At 42.6% G+C, this 12,202-nt stretch overlaps 1 protein-coding gene across 1 annotated transcript in view; it reads right to left on the bottom strand.

The window, feature by feature from the left end:
- Positions 1-12,202, bottom strand: part of LOC142742375 (17-beta-hydroxysteroid dehydrogenase type 6-like) — a 58,398-nt gene that overhangs the window by 33,055 nt on the left and 13,141 nt on the right. Inside the window, exon 2 of the mRNA XM_075852021.1 lies at positions 5,874-6,198. Coding sequence (XP_075708136.1) covers positions 5,874-6,186 — 313 coding nt within the window. The 5' untranslated portion in view covers positions 6,187-6,198. The remainder of the gene's footprint in view (positions 1-5,873; positions 6,199-12,202) is intronic.

Raw genomic sequence — 12,202 nt, 5'->3', positions numbered from 1 at the left:
TGGCCAAAAATGCTAGTTTTTTAAAAATAAAAACGTTACTCTTATCTACATTGCAGCGCCGATCTGCTGCAATAGCAGATAGGGATTGCAAAATCTGGTGACAGAGCCTCTTTAAACGAATAATCAGTGAGGAGGGATCAGTAGACGAAAAACTAAATGTCCTTACACGTAAATTTAGGGATAGGGGATATCCCTCGACAATCATACGTGAGCATAGCCATAAAATTGAAAATATTGCACATAGGGATCTCCTCCGACCCCCTACAGAGACGAAAGATCCAAATATTGATGAAAGTAAAAAGATTAATAGGATTCCGTTTATATCCACATACAGTGAGATTAGTCAGTCCCTCTCTCAAATAATACATAAACATTGGCCAATATTGGGTAACTGCCTGGGCAATATACCCGAGTTTAAGGTACCTCCCCTTTTTTCTTATCGCCGATCTTATAATCTAGGTGACAAATTGGTGTGATGTTATCCATGCCTGAATTGTATAATTGCACATTAATGATTAAGGGAGATACATTTTCACACCCTGTTACCAACAAGATGTATAGGATTAATAATTTCTTGACATGCCATAGTGACTTTGTGGTCTATTTTATACAATGTCCGTGTAATTTGTTATATGTGGGTGAAACAACCCTGGACCTGAAGATTAGAATTAATCAACACAGGTATACAATTCGTTGCAAACGTTTGGACTTACCAGTCCCTAAACATTTTGTGGAGGCCCAACATTCAGAAAAACAATGGAGGTTCCGAGTAATTGATAGCGTGCCTCCCTTGCGACGGGGACAGGGGGGGGGGGTGATAGGGCACGCTTATTAAAAAAGGAGTTGGAGTGGATTTTTTGACTTAACACCCTGAGACCCCAAGGTTTAAATATCGATTATAAATTAGGGGTGGTGATCTGAACTAGTTGACTTGCCCCCGGTAACTGTTGGATTTGCTTCTATGACTATCCGCGTAGGGAGATGACATGTATATCAGCCAAATTATGAATACAATGTCTTTTAAATTTATGTGATCCATTAATTTCTTCTTTTTTATTCTGTCCACATAGATCGCTATTGTGAAACAAACACTGACATATTGGACTTCAGGAACACGTCAAAGTCTATTGGTCTCAAATCTAGCATTCGGTATGCCGATTTTACGGCTTTGTGCTTACTACACACAGAGATCCAGTAATTTTACCCATGGATAGTCTTAACCATCCTATTAGCATATACTGTGTCACTTCATGCCTTATATATATTTTTTAAACTCTGAGTGATAGCATTACACCAATGTGAAATTGAAATAAAATATTCTTATAAAAACGTTCGGTGCCTATATGTGAACTCCTGTACGGTCTCCCTTAGGGTATGTTCACACGTAGTCAACAAAATCGTCTGAAAATCCAGAGCTGTTTTCAAGGGAAAACAGACCCTGCTTTTCAGACGTTTTTTTACCAACTCGCATTTTTCGCGGCGTTTTTCGCGCAGTTTTCGCGACGTTTTTTACGTCCGTTTTTGGAGCTGTTTTCATTGGAGTCTATGAGAAAACAGCTCCAAAAACGTCCAAAGAAGTGTCCTGCACTTCTTTTGACGAGGCTGTATTTTTACGCGTCGTCGTTTGACAGCTGTCAAACGACGACGCGTAAATAACAGGTCGTCTGCACAGTACGTCGGCAAACCCATTCAAATGAATGGGCAGATGTTTGCCGACGTATTGGAGCCGTATTTTCAGACGTAAAACGAGGCATAATACGCCTCGTATACGTCTGAAATTTGGCCGTGTGAACATACCCTTATGTTGACGCACGGGCTGGATATGGTGTGCTATTTGCACATCTCAAAGCCAGGTTGCGTTTGACCACGGAGGAGGCTTGGAACTCTTGGGAAAGGGATCAGCCAACTCTGTTTATAAAGACGTAGGAGATACTCTACTTTGTATTAGAACTTTTTAGTTCACATATGATAAAGTTCTAATAGAACTTATGAGATATATTATGCTGCTATATAGGCATTTAGTATACACACTGTATTTATCACTATAGAATAAGGGGCATATTTTCCCTTCTCTGTGATGATCGCTACCCCGAGTTAAATCTGCACGCGTGGCCCAACAGGCTGACTCATCGGCTGACTCATCGGCTCTTTAGCATACTATGCCAAGGATTATGAAAACTGGATGAGATCAGGTGTGTAGACATGTGCAGTTCAATTTAGTAAAACGCCCAGATTTGGCCTTGAGACTAAACATACTTTGAATGTTCCTGACCTCCGGGCAGTGAGTAATCAATTAAGGATATACATTGTATCATGTGTTTGAATGAAATATGATGAACCAATTATGTATGGAATTGATGGATCAGTGTTTGTATTGTATGTTTCAATTTTATCACGATGCACTTAGCACTTTTTGACTTACCTAGGGATAAAAGTAATATGTCCCAATGTATTATAAAAATGTATATTAATATAATTATTTCACTTAATGAATGTCATTACACAATTATATGCTGCATGGTATTTAAACCACGTTATACACTGTCAGTTCTGCTTGAGAAAGGTCCAGATTGGGACTGAAACGTAGCAATCTTACATATGGGTGAATAAACGTTTTTCACTTTTTTTGACTACTATGCTGTGGAGTGCTGCCTATTTTTTGAATTCCTAAATTTGGACTATTGGTTGTGGTCTGAAGGCTTGCACACACGAAACCCCTGATAGGTGATTATTTCAAGATTTGTGGTGCGATTCTCTTTCCATATAGAGGAGATAATTTGTCTATTAGTTATGAGAACATGTTGTAGTATGTTTTGAAAGAATCTAGGAAAGGTATGGATTTATCTTGACTGATAGCTTGCTGCAGCGTGATATCACACAACAAAAGCAATTGAAAAAGTCAAGATAAAAAGATTTTGCCACGGTTTATTTAATGTGTTCAAAGTCGAGATAAATATGTACATTTCTATTTACATCAAAGAGAAGAGCTAACTCTGGGTTGGTATGAATAGTAGTTCCATAAAGTGCAGAGAGAAGTTGATATACTTTACCCCACAGTATTGTAGCTTTTGTACAACCCCACCATAGATGAAAGAAAGTACCTTCGTGTGATCCACATATCCAACATTTAGGGTAGAAATCACAGAAAATTTTTGATTACATAAATGGAGTGTAATGCCATCTGTAGAATATTTTTTTTAGCATTTTTCATTTGATTAATACATTTGGAACATTTGGGGCTTGCACTAAAGGTTTTATTACACGGCCCGACGAGTGCAGTGTAGACGAGCGCCAATCAACGAGACAGCTTGTTGATCGAGGCTCCTGTCACGAGTGGTGTATGGGGACAAGCGCTCGTTAGTCCAATCGCTCGTCCGCACACATCATGTCGGCAGTGCTTCTACCTGTTTACACATGGAGATGTGCTGCCGACAACTATAATATTTTGTTTTTCTAAAACAATACGATCAGCTGATCGTTCATCGGATGATCGCTGCCCTATTTACAAAGAGCAGTTAACGGCAACGAGTGCTCTATGAACGATCGTTTGCCCAATAATTGGCCCGTGTAAAAGGGCCTTAAAGGAACAGTGTCACGAAAAAAAATTTTTTTACATCAGTTTGATTTTAGTGCTTTATTAAAAACTTTTATATTTATTTGTGTGTTTGTGTTTTACTTTTTTTTATTTTTTAACTTTTTCTTCCCTATGGGGGCTGCCATTTTTTTCTCCATTTCCGTATGTGTCGATTAACGACACATACCGACATGGAGTGCGGCAGCTACAGTCCCATAGTGAATGCGAACGGGGCCCGTTCCATCCAATATAGTGTACGCCGTCTGTGTGGGAACGGCGCATGCGCCGCTCCCACACAGTCCAAGTTGAAATGTGCGCCGTCCGGCGCCATTTTCCTGTAGACCGGAAGTCGCGGCCGGACAGTAAGATTACTACTTCCGGTCGCGGCTTCCGAACTTGTGCACTTGCAGCGGCGGTAGCAGACGGAGGGGATGGACCGGAGGGAGCGGCGGCGACTGGAGCAGGTAAGTGATTTCTGTGTATGTAAGTGTTTTAGTGTGTGTTTACTAGTGTATGTTAACCTACTACACTGTGCGTTAGCTCAAAAAATGGCGACACACAGTGTAGGAGGTTTGACCGTTCAATCCCCTCGTTTCTCCCGACACTAGCCAGGATAAAGGAGGGGGGGATTCTGAGAGCTCACTAGAGCGAGTGAGTTTTCCCAAATTTTGCAGCATAAAGCAATGTGGTTGCTTTACCACATGCAATGCTGCAATTTTGGGAATTGCTCCATCTAGTGACCACCACTGGGAAATATTATAAATTAGAATCTAATTTATAATATTCCCTGACTCGTGAAAAAAATAAAAAAAATTAGAACAATGTTTAATCACCTATACACTAATTGTTTAACTAAAAAAAATTTTTTTTCTACCAACACATTCCCTTTAAGAGCTGAGTCCTATTGAGCATTTGTAAGTTGTTGAGATAAGTCAGGTTCCCATTTAGATTTAATAGAATGAAGGGGGTCGGAGTTTGGAGTAATTAAATTTTATAGCATTTAAAAATTCCTTTGTTAGAAAGAGCAGTTAATTTAAGCCAACTTTCTAGAGGCAGTGGTAAGTGTAAGCCAGCCGTACTTCCTCCTATGGAAAGGTTCATTACCTGAGCGTGTGCCGCTCTGAACTACGATCCTTATTAGACTTTGCAGCATGTGGTCTCTCTCTGTCCCACTTTCACTCCATATCGCCATCCCTTGCGTCTTAAGTGTCTACCCCCAGCAATGTAATGTGTGGTCGGAAAAGCAGCAGTGGGTGGGAAGCAGAAAGAGTGGCAGGCTTGAATCATCAGGAGGAGTGCAAGCCAAGCCCCCTTGGATGACTAATGGTCTGGTGTGTCCAATCAAATAAGGGAGGGGACAAGTTTGCTTAGTGCAGGAGTCTGTGTCGACACGTAGTTCAGACTAAAACCCACAAAAGCAAGAGAAATTTGCAGAAGGCCAAATTCACACACACTAGTGAAAATTTGGATGTGAAAAGTGGTAATTTTTCATGTCCGAGTTGCACCTGTGCGGGTCCCGTTTTCACAGATCCCTCATAGACTTGAGTCTAACAAGGGATCCGTGAAAACTGAAGAAAATAGCACATGTTCTATTTTTCAACGGACCCTTCTCACAGTCCATTGAGACAACGGGCGTGTGAACGGCCCCATTGAAATACATGCGTTCGTGTGATGGCCGTATAGTACATTTGGCCTAAGGCCTTATTTACAAGAGCGTATTTAACGTCCGTGATACGCACGTGAAAATCATGCGTCGCATGGATCTATGTAAGTCAATGGGGCCGTTCAGACATTCCGTGATTTTCACGCAGCGTGTGTCCGCTGCGTAAAACTCACGACATGTCCTATACTTGAGCGTTTTTCGCGCATCACGCACCCATTGAAGTCAATGGGTGCGTGAAAATCGCGCACAGCACACGGAAGCACTTCCGTGACTCGCGCTACAGTTGTTAAATAAATGGAAAAAAAAAAACGCACCACATTCATTGCAGTTTCTAAGCATCTAAACTGCGTGTCATAAGGATGCCATATGCGTGTAAATCACGCAGCCACGCACCAAACACTTGCCACACGGAGCTGCAATGCGCACAAAACGCATACGTTCGTGTGAATTTTGCCTAACCATTATATTAGGAAGGTTTTTAACTTTGGATGTACTGGCATTTGGAAAATAATATTTTTGTGCAGGGAAAACCCCTTCATATGTCAACACTTTTGCGATGCATGTAATATTTAGAAATACAAACATTTTATTCCCGTAAATGTAACAAGTGGTTGTATGTGTATTTAAGTAACCCACCTTTATCCTGAACAATATCGTTGACCCACTCTGCAGCAGCAGTGACACTCTGGCTGTTGGTGACATCTAGGAGTACTGTCTGCACTCTGGTTGAAGTCTCCTTCTTTAGCTCCTCTGCTCCATGATCTGTCAGACAAGCAGCCAGAACCCTTATTCCACGCTTGTCCAGCTGTTTTGCCAGCAGGTTTCCAAATCCCGAATCACATCCAGTGATAAACACATATTTGTCTGTGAGATTCTCCAGTATCAGACCATATTTGTACCATCTGTATAGGAGGATCAAGCCCAAAAGCACAGCCAAAAGGAGCCACATGGTGAGGAGTTCCTATAGTAATGCAAATCAGGATTAAGAACAGTCTTGAAATATGTATAAATGACAACATATAAGTTTTAAATATGTCGATTTTATTCAGCATATGCGTTTTTTAATACGCTTTATTTATCTCATAGAGTCTCCAAATGTTATACATGCAAATATTTTTAAACTTCCTCTTCCCCCACCCTACCCTCAATCTCATAGACAATCCAGATTTTTTTTTTTCTTTTTAAGAAAAGAACGGTTGGATCTGATTAAAGGCTTTGTACACCTATGTCTGACACGCAGGATCCACCTGTAATCAGATCCAAGTTATGAATTTAGATCTGATAGATTACAGGTGTATTCTGCATGTAAGAGACATGGAGGATCCGCTCTCACCGAAACAGTCAGGTCCGCGGGACTGACTGATTCAGGTGATAGCGAATGATGCAGCTCAACTGTACTTAGACTTCTCTCTCTTTTGCCCTATTTAATCTTTCGTCAGACCCCTGCTTTATTATTTACAAACTAACTCTAGCTTTTCTGTGTTTTGAAATGGGTGGCAGCCTTTACGGATGACAACCTTCTAATGACTGCAAACCACAAGGAGTCTTTGGGACCATTACTTTGGGAACTGGAGGAAGCAGGCTCCTAGTCAGGCTACACAATTCATTTGGATAAAACAGACTCTTCATGGAAGGAGTCCACCATTAGATACCTAGGAATAAGTATAACGACGCACCCTTCCCCCAACTGCGCCACCATACACCACATCTTTAGACTACACAAATTATAATTAGAAACATTTCTCCTCATCCTATACGGGAAGGGCCAATTTACTAAATATGATGTAATTCCCTCAACGTCCGTAGAAATTACAAATCAATACAATTCTATCTAAAATCCGGAGATGAAAAAAAAATAATTATCGCATTGACATATATTTAGGCTGTAAAACACACTAGGATAGCATATGATACAATACCTCTGTACACAAACAAACGTGTACTTGAACCAAACGTAACCACCATGTATCATGCTACGTAACGTCCTACATCGTAGTTACGCCGAGGAGCAACCCTCTCCTCCTGTCAACATGGAGAGCCTAGTGTAAGGGCTTATTCAGATGAACGTATAATCGTTCCGTGCAACGCACGTGATTTTCACGCACCTATGTTAGTCAATGGGGCTGTTCTGACAGTCCGTGATTTTCACGCAGCGTGTCCGCTGCGTAAAACTCACAACATGTCCTATATTTGTGCGCTTTTCGCACATCACGCACCCATTGAAGTCAATGGGTGCGTGAAAATCACACGCAGCACATGGAAGCACTTCCGTGGGACGCGCGTGATTCGCGCAACAGCAGTAAAAACTATGAATGAAAACAGAAAAACCACCAAGTGCTTTTCGGTTTACAAACAGTGTCATAATGATGGCGGCTGCGCGAAAATCACGCAGACCACGCATCATACGCTGCTGACACACGGAGCCGTTATGGACCTTTTGCGCGCGCAAAATGCCACGTTTTTTTGCACGCGCAAAACGCACACGCTCGTGTGAATCCGGCCTAAAACTCAGTAAACATTCTGGGTTTACGTCCTTCCTTTTAAGCCCAATTAACATTAACTAACAATGGCTCTAACCACACCATTTTCCATAGATTTTCCACCACTTTTGGGGTCTCACGTCTATCAAAACAACGACGTCACCACCAGAGCTCCAACATGCATTCCCGGTAGTGGCTTTCTCCTTCTTCCCCAATGAAAATGGTATGCTAGTACGAACACCGCTATCAAATAGATCAAGCTATAATTTCCTACACGCCCCATCAGATTATTTTCCCAGTCCCTTCTATGCTCTCTAAATGGAATGCTGACATGTCTCAGGCTTCACCTTCTCAAATACTTCAAGCTATTGCACAATCCATGCAACAACTGCATTCTAGATGCTTCATGGAAATAAAATGACACACACATATACATACATACATACATACATACATACATACATACACCACAAGTCGTACTTCACTCCATGGGGAAGGCATTATAACTATACCTTTGTCTCATGCATGACCGAGAAATGTTTAATTCACTGTGGTGGGCACTTGATGTGCAAGTGCTCCTTGGCTCTCCTCACTGTATGCTGCCAGCCCCACCCCTCTGAGTGACTGTTCTAGCGGTCTCCTGATATATTTAAAGCGATTTCAGGACTGCAATAATGATGGCCCATCCTTTGGACGCAGATACTGTTGAGAGTTGTGCTGCTGCCATAGGGCCCAGTGCAGATGTACTATTTGCCCTCTAGTTATAGCAGCCTTGACCCAAAGGCCACTTGTAAAGGATCTGCCAGACACAACTTCTGTGTCGACGCCCATAGGTAATCAGTCTGCACCTGCTCCTAAGTCTGAGAGAGTGACACGATCTTCTACCAGTCAGGCTGGGAGGCTGAGGAGTGGGAGAGCCTATCACAGCCTGGCCAGACGGAGCTAGCTCCCGCCCTCTGTCTATTTATACCTGCCTTTCCTGTTCCTCCTTTGCTTGTGATTCTTCTCTGCTGGTTTCCTGGCCCTGCTGCAGCTTCTTGAACTACTGATCTTCTGCTTGTTTTTGACCTTGGCTTTACTTACCACTCTTCTGCACTGCGTTTTTGTACCTCGCTCATCTCCTGGTTTGACTCGGCTTGTTCACTTCGCTTGTTGCTCACGGTGTTCCCGTGGGCAACTTCCCCATTTCCCTGGCTTCTTTGTACCCTTGTCTGTTTGTCTGTCGTGCACCTATTGAGTGTAGGGACCGTCGCCCAGTTGTACCCCGTCGCCTAGGGCGGATCGTTGCAAGTAGGCAGGGACTGATTGGCGGGTAGATTAGGGCTCACTTGTCTGTCTCCCTACCCTGACATTACACCACTCAGGTAGGATTTAGTATATTTATTAAAAGAGCCCTTTGATGTAGTTTTTCCATATCAATAATACAAGTTTATATGTTAGAGAACGTAAATACATTTATTTTTCATAGCTCTGCCGTTCTTGAGTTGTGGCTTCTTCCCACTCCCATTTCACCATGGTTTTAATTTCATGGTGGCCAATGGTTATGGTCACTGTTGTGGTCCAGCAGCCGTGGCTGCGTTACACATGTAGCTACCTGGATTCTCGGGAGTGCACGTTTCCTGAGCATGCGCAGTAGCTCCCGGCCACCACTTTGCACTTCTATTGCAGTAAATAGAAACGCGCAGTAGCCCGAGAGTTGTCCTACTTTATTCAATTGGAGTGAATTGAATCTAGGCAGTGGGAACTTTCTACGGGGTAAGAGTGATATTTTAGAAACGCTTGGTTCAGCACTACATCTATGATGCTGTTCTACGGCCGCTTATCCTTTAGTTATGGTAGGAGGGTTCTAGTGGTGTCCCTCTTCTTAGGGCTTCTGGCGTTCTTGCTGGGAATAGGTGGTCGGTCTCCTTCCTCCTGCTCGCAGTGTCTGTCTGTGTAAGTGTAAACTGTGGACATGTGAGCTATGACAGGATACATTAGTGGCTTAGAGTCATAAGCATGTCTGATGTGACTGCACAAAGTCATGTTCAGGGACAGCACACTACACTGGGGAAGAGGACATTTGTGATTTACATGACAGTGTAGGGTAAAGATGATGAATAATTTTTAATATAAAATTAGATTTGGGAAATCCTCCTGGATTTTCCTTAATACCATTGGTATTAGGGGAAACAGAGGAAAGGCATAGGCCAGATCCATGTTCCAGGGATGGGATAATGCATCTACCCCCAAAGGGTTGTCTGAGATTTAGGGAGAAGAACGTCTCTACCTGGGAGTTTTTCCTTGTGGCAAACAGGTCTATTTGTGGATAACCCCATCTTCGGGTTAAGGACAGAAAGACTTCCCTGTTTAGGGACCATTCTCCAGGGACCCCCTTGCTTATGTTGTTTGTGCAGAGCCACCAATGGAGAGATGATTTCACGGTTTCGGAAATCTGAATTGAAGGAGTCCTGTTTTCCCACTGGGATAGGATCAGATTCTGTAAGGCTGGATTCACACGACCATGTTACGTCATGAAAACATGATTACAGTACGGGACAGTTGTCCTGCAGCGAGGCAGGGACTCCTAGCATCGTACATAACTATGATGCTAGGAGCCCGGCTCCCTGCACTGTGTTCGGTCCGGGATTAGCGGCCGAAATACTTTCCGTCCATTACGGACGTAACATGGTCGTGTGAATCCAGCCTAAGGGTCTCGAGTGAAATTGACTCCATGGAATAGATTGGATGCAAGACGTCATCATTCCCAACATCTGCATTCCTTCCCTTATGGAACAGGAGCTCTTCCTCCAAAATTTTCTCACTTCTGTCAGTAGAAGTTTTTTTTTCTCTTGGGAGGAAGGAATGTTGAAGGGAGGAGTCTAGCAGCACTCCTAAGACCTTCTGTTTTTGGGGTGGAAGACTTGACTTCTGAAAGTTGATTATCCATCCCAATTCCTGTAGTAGGGAAAGAACCTGTGACCAATGACTGTTTAAGATAGACGGAGTATCTGCTGTCAACAGGTATTAGTCTAAATATGGGATAATTATTATGCCGACTTCTTAAGAATGCCATAATCTCTGCCATAATTTTTGTAAAAATTCTGGGGGCGGAGGAAATTCCGAAGGGGAGACAGACAAACTGGAAGTGGAGAATGGAAGGACAGTTCTGTATCGCAAATGGTGGATAGGGACGTGATAGTACGCATCCTTTAAAATCGATCGTACACATTGACGCTTCCTCCTTATTAGAGGAATAGTCGATCTGATAGATTCCATCTTGAATTTGCGATATTTTACCCATTTGTTCAGTAACTTCAGCTTTAAGAAGATTTTTGAATAGTGGCCCTTGAATTTTTCATTGTGGGGAACTGGAGTAATTGCTCTCAATTTGAGCAGTTTCTGGTATTTGGTTATTAGAAATTTCTCTGGAGGAATGGAGGAGAATTCTAATTTGTACCCTTCTTCTATAATATTTAGAACCCAATGGTTCTGGGTTATTCCGGTCCATTTGTAATAAAATTTAGGAGTCTCCCCGCCCCCACACTCTTGGCGTCATTGCTTTGAGGGCTGAAATGAGTTATTGGGGTTAAAGAGATATCCTCGACCACTTCCTCCCTTGGGGTAACACCAGCGACCGGTCTTCCCTTTCCCGCTGTAGTTCTGTAAGGTTGGCTCCCTCTGTTGGTGAAACCTCCGTAACTGAGGGTTTGTTTTTTTAGGTTTCTCTTCTGGAAACTCCTTTCTCCTATCCGCTGCGTTCTCCAGCAGGTTATCCAGGAGAGGACCAAACATCAGAAAACCTGTAAATGGGATAGAACACAACTTGTTTGTGGACTTTGTTATCTCCTGACCACATTTTGAGCCATAATGCTCTTTTAGTAGCATTTGAGAGAGCTCCATTCCTGGCAGCAAATCTAATGGATTCTGCTGAAGCATCTACCAAGAATCCGGTTGCCATCTTTAGTAAGGGCAGAGATTCTAATAGATCTTGTCGTGATGTTTTCATCATCAAATGGGTCTCCAGCTGGTTTAACCATATAAACAATGCTCTTGCTACAGATGTGGCCGCGATATTCGTAGAGATCAAAGCGGATGAAGATTCCCAAGCTCTTTTCAGCAGCCCATCTGCCTTCCGGTCCATGGGGTCCTTCAACTGAGAGGAATCTTCAAAGGAGATTGCAGTTTTTTTTTAGCAACCCTGCCATCTGGGACATCTACTTTTGGGATCTCATCCCAAGATTTAGTGTCTTCTGGATCAAAGAGAAGTCTGTTTTTAAATTCTCTTGAAATGAAGAGTCTTTTTTCCCGAATCCTCCCATTCAGTCGTTACCATTGTCTTGAGATTTTCGTTTACCTGAAAAATCTTTGTTTTCTTCTCCATTAAGCCCCAAAACATCTCATCCTGGATGGTATGGGGTTGCTCTTCTTCGGGAATATCCATGGTCTCCCGTATTGCCTGGATTAAGGTATCGGACATCTCAGAAGAGAAGAAATGTTTCTTCT

This window comes from Rhinoderma darwinii, chromosome 2, assembly GCF_050947455.1.
Source record: "Rhinoderma darwinii isolate aRhiDar2 chromosome 2, aRhiDar2.hap1, whole genome shotgun sequence".
Taxonomy (NCBI): Eukaryota; Metazoa; Chordata; class Amphibia; order Anura; family Rhinodermatidae; genus Rhinoderma; species Rhinoderma darwinii.
This window is presented reverse-complemented; position numbering and strand designations above follow the sequence as displayed.